Source organism: Carassius auratus, chromosome 11, assembly GCF_003368295.1.
Source record: "Carassius auratus strain Wakin chromosome 11, ASM336829v1, whole genome shotgun sequence".
In the NCBI taxonomy this organism is placed as follows: domain Eukaryota; kingdom Metazoa; phylum Chordata; class Actinopteri; order Cypriniformes; family Cyprinidae; genus Carassius; species Carassius auratus.
The window spans coordinates 18257123-18263702 of record NC_039253.1 but is presented as its reverse complement, the minus strand read 5'-3'; the positions used below and the strand labels follow the sequence as shown (position 1 = coordinate 18263702).

General features: G+C 38.0%; 1 protein-coding gene across 1 annotated transcript in view; it reads right to left on the bottom strand.

Moving 5' to 3' along the window:
* Positions 1-280: 280 nt before the first annotated feature.
* Positions 281-6580, bottom strand: part of LOC113111281 (ankyrin repeat domain-containing protein 13C-like) — a 20383-nt gene continuing 14083 nt past the window's right edge. The window contains exons 5-13 of the mRNA XM_026275894.1: positions 5699-5744; positions 5416-5482; positions 5079-5223; positions 4868-4999; positions 4588-4749; positions 3709-3788; positions 3387-3485; positions 3212-3312; positions 281-1573 (exon numbers count right to left, since the gene is read on the bottom strand). Of these exons, the coding sequence (XP_026131679.1) occupies positions 1443-1573; positions 3212-3312; positions 3387-3485; positions 3709-3788; positions 4588-4749; positions 4868-4999; positions 5079-5223; positions 5416-5482; positions 5699-5744 (963 nt within the window). The 3' untranslated portion in view covers positions 281-1442. The remainder of the gene's footprint in view (positions 1574-3211; positions 3313-3386; positions 3486-3708; positions 3789-4587; positions 4750-4867; positions 5000-5078; positions 5224-5415; positions 5483-5698; positions 5745-6580) is intronic.

Here is a 6580-nt window from a genome sequence, read left to right as displayed (position 1 = left end):
CTGAGGCGACTGTTGTGTGAGCCGTTTGACTTACAGCGTTGCTATGGACGACGTGAATATTTAAACATGTCGTTCCCGCTGAGACCCGCGACTGACCAATCAGAATCAAGTATTCCAGAAAGCCGCGAAATAAGAATAGTTCTCAAGTTTTGCTGATATTGGGTTTCTAGAACTGACTGTCAGAGCATTGAGAAAGCTTTAAGCGCCCTCAGGAGTTTGCATCCTTTAGAACTTTACAGACTTAAGACAGTCTGACCAAAACAAATCCTCAAAAGCAGACTGATACATGGACATTTTATTAATTACAATTTGTGTAAAAGTGCAGCAGGTTCATACAAGGTTTCTGCTGTACATCCGAGAGTTCAATGCATTTGGGAGAAACTCTGAAGAATTACTGAAGGCATAAAGCAGCTCTAAAAACAATGAGATTGAACACAGGGAAAAAAAGGAAGCTGGTAACAAAACAAAAATAAAAAAGGAAAACGGCAGAACACATGAGTTTCCACACTAACCAGTAGTGGGTGATGGAAGCGTCAAAGCATGTTTCTATTCAGAGAAGGAGAAATAAAACACAAGAGAAATAAAAGAGGAAACTGTCCAACGGGATATTGCTGGTGCAAACATGACGCAAGCTCCTTTTCCCTCGGCACACAGCAAACTCACATAAAACACTCGCTGCCGTATCTCCAAAACATTTTACACTACTATCTCAATAAACATACTCGTCAGTTATACATACATCAGTTATACATCAGTCGATTATACTACATAGGAAAACATATTTAAACTTGAATGTATTTACATCCATCTATCAAAGTGAAAGTAAAGTGAAAGTCCCGTCCGTTTCTGCTACATTTACCTCCACTAGGATGTGAAAAAAGCAAATGATCCGAACAAACATAAAGTGAACGGCAGAGTGAACAAGCCTATTTCCCATAATGCAACAAGCAAACAAACTGAAGGAGGAAGTGGTATTTACACAAAGTTTGTAGAAATTACATAGACATTGTATTCTGTGACGGGTTTCATACAATTCAAATCATATACAGACGCCTTCCGCTTCTTTCCTAAATATACACGCTTCCTTTAAATGAAGTATACAAGAGTTGTACAAAGATATATATGAAAACTCGGCTTGTGTGATCATTTCTAATGCCGTATTTCCTGCCAGCTGCGGAGGTGATGTGAAGCGACGCTCCGTGTTTCTAGCGTACCGCTCCGTCCTGAGCTCCCAACACTGAGACGTGTGTCCGATTACAGGTGAGGAGCTCAGTCCGGAGCTTCATGTAGTGCAGCTGCGCTCCGCTTCAGATTCACACTCGCTTCGGCACGATCCCTTTGTGTTCATATGACGTCAAGTATTTCCTACACGTGTCCATCTGCATTGGTCTGGAGGTTTGTCCGGAAGGGAATGGGAGGAGATGGAGACGGGGTGAAGCGGATCAGAGGTCTGGGAAGCGGCTGGGATCCTCCTTGTAGTCGTTGGGAATCGTAAAAATGGAGTTGTCGAACTCGTCGTAACGGAACTCCTGAAAGGTCACGGTGGCAGTGATGGTGGGGAAAACGGGGATGTCTGGAAGCAAAGCACATCATCATCATCATCATCAGAACATACAGCAGATGATGCGGCGTTCACATTACTATGGAATTATTGGAATTATGAGGCAAAAAGAAGATTCTAATTCATCCATCCTCCAAATGAATCCACATTAGTCTTTTTGGCCAAATTTTATAAAGTACTAAAGAACAAGACAAGCATTAACTATAATAAAACTGAAATTCTAGTTATTTCTGCATCGTAATGATCAAGCGGCAGATACTGGAGATTTACATTAAGCTTTTTTGTTTTTAAATTATATTAATTACAACAGTGTATTGTTTATAGTATATTTTACAGTCTATTAGATTACAATGTATTGTTTACAGTATATTTTACATTTTTATATTAGTTTGCTTTTTTTTTTTTTTTTTTTACAGTTTATTAGTTAACAGTTTATTTAGCAGTTTATTAGTTTGTATATATATATATTTTTTCTTTTTTTTACAGTTTATTAGTTTACAATGTATTGTTTACAGTTTATTTTACAGTCTATTAGTTTGTATATATATATATTTTTTCTTTTTTTACAGTTTATTAGTTTACAATGTATTGTTTACAGTTTATTTTACAGTTTATTAGTTAGCTTTGTTTACAGTTTATTAGTTAACAGTTTATTTAGCAGTTTATTAGTTTACAATATATCATTTACAGTATATTTTAGTTTCTAGTTTTTTTTGCAGTGTATTAGTTTACAATGTAATGTTTACAGTTTATTTTACAGTCTATTAGTTTGTATATATATATATATATATATATATATATATATATATATATATATATATATATATTTTTTTTTTTTACAGTTTATTAGTTTACAATGTATTGTTTACAGTTTATTTTACAGTTTTAGTTTATTGTACATTTTATTAGTTTATTTTACAGTTTATTAGTTTACAATGTATTGTTCACAGTATATTTTACAGTCTATTAGTTTGTGTATGTATATATATATATATATATATATATATATATATATATATTTTTTTTTTTTTTTTTTTTACAGTTTATGAGTTTACAATGTATTGTTTACAGTTTATTTTACAGTTTTAGTTTTTGTACATTTTATTCGTTTATTTAACAGTTTATTAGTTTACACTAGGGCTGGGTAAAAACAAATTGATTCTCAAAGGCCACAAATAATAATAAAAAAATGTTTTTCTTCATATTTATTCCCGCAAACACTGTAAGATTAACATTAGTCTAATTACTAGTCTCCTCCACTAGATGTCACCCTCTAATTTGCTCTTATTTTCCTTTTATTAATTACCCACTTATGTTCACAGTTCTTTATTTATAAATATAGTATTTGTATTTAATCTATATTCATGGAAAAGAATCAAGAATCGAGTATATCGAATCAATTTGGGAGCTTATGAATCGAAATTGAATCGATGTGGAAAATCTGAATAGATACCCAGCCCTAGTTTACACACACACACACCCACACACACACTTATATATATATATATACACTCACACACACATACAAATAAGTGCATCGAATAGAAAAAGAATATAGAAAGCATGTGTTAGAAGTAAAACCAGAGTTAGAATAGACAGCGCTAGAGTTAGAAGGTCAAATAAAGATGCAAGAGATGTGTATCTGTTTACCTAGTTTGACAGGAAATCCAGGCGGAAGCTTCATCTGAACAAATTCTCGGAGTTTATTAAAGTGCTTGAAGGGTGCGACGATCTCCAAAACATTTAACAGCCTGTAAACAAGTGGTGATCAGTTAGAAACAGCACATGGACGTCTCCAGGAGTCTGCTGAAGGAGGCACACTTACGACTCGATGCCCAGAGGGAAGTCCTGACTCATGGCTACGGTCGCTTTGAAGTTCTTCTTGCTCTCTTTACACACGAGCTCTCGGCCCAGATGAGGAGCCCTAGAAGAGACCAAACATGAGCCTCTCACCGTGCTTTGACTCCTGTTTCAGACGCTAACTCTTTCTCACAGGGACGTCTATAATAGCTGCTGCTATTAATAAAGACATACTACGAATGTGTTTCTTCTCTTACTGCTTCCACGAGTCGAACAGTATTGCTTCTACCTACGTCCCCGAGAAACAATTACCGTCCGAACAGGACTTATGATGGAGTCTGACGTACTTTCCCGTCTCGGCGGTGATGTACTCCTCCCAGGAGATAGTGTTCGGAGACGGAGCGGTCAGCGACTGACGCCTCACCGGCTGAGAGAGCACAGACACAGAAAACACATCAGTGAGCAACACCTCATCCCCAGCAGAGGGCGCTGCACAATCAACCTCAGCGCCTGTAAACCGCATTAAACTAAACGCAATCGTCATCAAGACGTTTTTAGCTGAACTATTAGCACTACTAGTCACGCTGAATCAACTAGTGCTGTCAAACGATTAGTCGCGATTAATCGCATGCACAATAAGTTTCTGTTTACATAATATGTGTATGAAACTAGGGCTGCTCGATTATCGCAAAAATCTCACTCGTGATTGTTTTGGTCAATATTGTTATTGTGATTATTCAGCATGATTCTGAGTTGACCATATGACAAAAACTTAATGTAAGTGTTTTATTTAAAGACATAAATGTATGTATTTCACAGTTTTTTCACAGTTCTCAATACTAGAGTAAGTAACGACAGCAGAGATATCAGGCGCTGTCACTTTAAGAGCTGCACCGATACAATTTACTGTTACACATGTAACACAACCAATGAGAGTTTATGATAATAATGTATGCATTTTGACATATTTGTGTGCGTTTTGATCATTTAGGTGCGCACCTGGAGCTAAAGAATGATTTTATAGGTCCGTGAACACCGCAAGATCTCTTTAAAACATGAATAAATCGAATCAACTTTAATTAATCAAGCACGTCACGTTTAGCAAAAGTCGCATTGCATGATTTAACTGATTTGCATGTGAAATCAGGCTTTTATGAAGACGTGAAAGTGCACAGATTATTGAATTTTCCTCATCACATTGCGCAGCTTCACGTGACTGAACTGACCTCGAAGCTCTGCTCGATGATGCTCCCTCCTTTGCTGAAGCTCTCCATGATGGCCTTGTTCCTCAGGATGTCCTCCTCGCTCAGGTGCTCGCGTCTCTTCCTGGACTCCAGAACCAGGCCGTTCACCATGTAGAAATCCGCCAGGAAATTCCCCACTCGCTCCTGCGGGAACGTCACACCGCTCAGAAACCACACCGAACATGCCACCTGGCTCTAATCACATGAGTGTGTTTTTGAGCTGGTTTAGAAATGTGAATGTGTCCAGCAGTGTCATGCGTACGGTTTTGTCCTCTCGGAAGAGCCAGCCGGTCTGAGCGCGAGAGAAGGTGATGGATTTGGTGGAGAGCGTGGCGGAGTAGATGTCGCTGCTCATCAGGATGTCCACCTCCTCCTCCGTCTCCATCTCTGACTCCTGAAACACACACACACACGCGTCACACACACCGTCCGGCGCAGAACACGCGTGACGAGCGAGCAGGCGGAGCACGTGCCTCGTGATGGATCCGCTGATAAACCTTCTGCTCGTTGTCCAGAACCACGAAGGACTCGGAGGGAGCGGCGTCTCCACAGAAGATGAAGCTCAGGTCTCCTCGCTGACACTTCATATCACTGAAGTCGATCAGTGTCGTGTCCAGACTACACACACACACACACATATCATTTTTTTAATAAAATAAAAATAGTACTTTTTATTTAGTTACCAGTAAATCACAAATGAATATTTAATATATAATATTAGCTCTGTGATCTGAGTGGGTTGTGGGTTATTGATGTGGTGTTTGATTCAGAGCAGAGGAACGAATCTCAGCAGGATATGATCAGACGCACCGGATGTTGATGCCCTGTTTGTAGATCTTGCAGGCGTCCGAGGGTAAAATCCGTGAGAGTAAAGGCACTGAGGAAGAGGAAATCAACACTCAAACACACCTCAGCAGTCAACATGCCACGTGTGTGTGTGTGTGTGTTTGACATGAGGCCACGCCCACAGATGGATGACCTCAGCAGCGCTGTAAACTGTCTGTGTTTCCCCCGTCACACACACACTTGAGGTCATCCACTAACAGCGACTCTAACGACTAAAACACAAGACTAACGATCAGAAGTCACTCACCCCAGCTCTGGAAGTCCCAGTGCAGCTCCAGATAGAAATCCCCCAGCTACAGAACACAAGAGACAGAGACAGAGTAATACACCAGGCCCGGCTGATTCACATGAGCGTCATGTGTGTGTGTGTGTGTGTTGATTTTTTTGTATCTATTTATTGTCATATCAACTTATGCTATTAATAGAAATCAAAATAAAGAAAAAATTAAGAAAATTACTCAAACAATAATTGAACAATTACTTTCGGTATAATATTTGACAGAAATAATCCTGTTTTTATGCGTTTTTGCTTATTCATTTATTGCCATATTAGTCGCAAAAGCTATCAGTCGAAATTAAAATAATGATGTAACAATAAAAAGAAAAGAAAATTATACACAATAATTTAACAATATATTGGTTAGAACAATAAACAAATAAATATAAATAGCTTGATATTTCAGCTAATTTTAAATGAATTTTATTAATTATATTTTTATTAACTGCCATAGTACCAGCAAATACTATTAGTACAAATTAAAACAAAACTCCAATAAATTAAGAAAACTGTATATATATAAAAAAAGAGGAATTACGAAAGCACTTTCAGCTTTATGTTTTAAGGAAAACCTAAAATTGTAACATCTTAAAGACAAATTTCTGAAAAAAAGCCATTGCCTGATATAATTAAAGGCAAGACATCCCATCAGTAAGTTAATAACTAAAATATGCACTCAAAGTCATTGTCTGCTATGGAGCGCTCGTGTGAATCTGAAGTGTCTGCAGTGAGCTGACATTGAGTGTCTTCTTTCCTGTAGGTCACTTCCTGTCTGAAGATCATTCCCAGATGCCTCAGTCTCTCAGCGCCGATGCTAATTAATACATGGAGTGTGTGTGTGTGTGTGCTGCG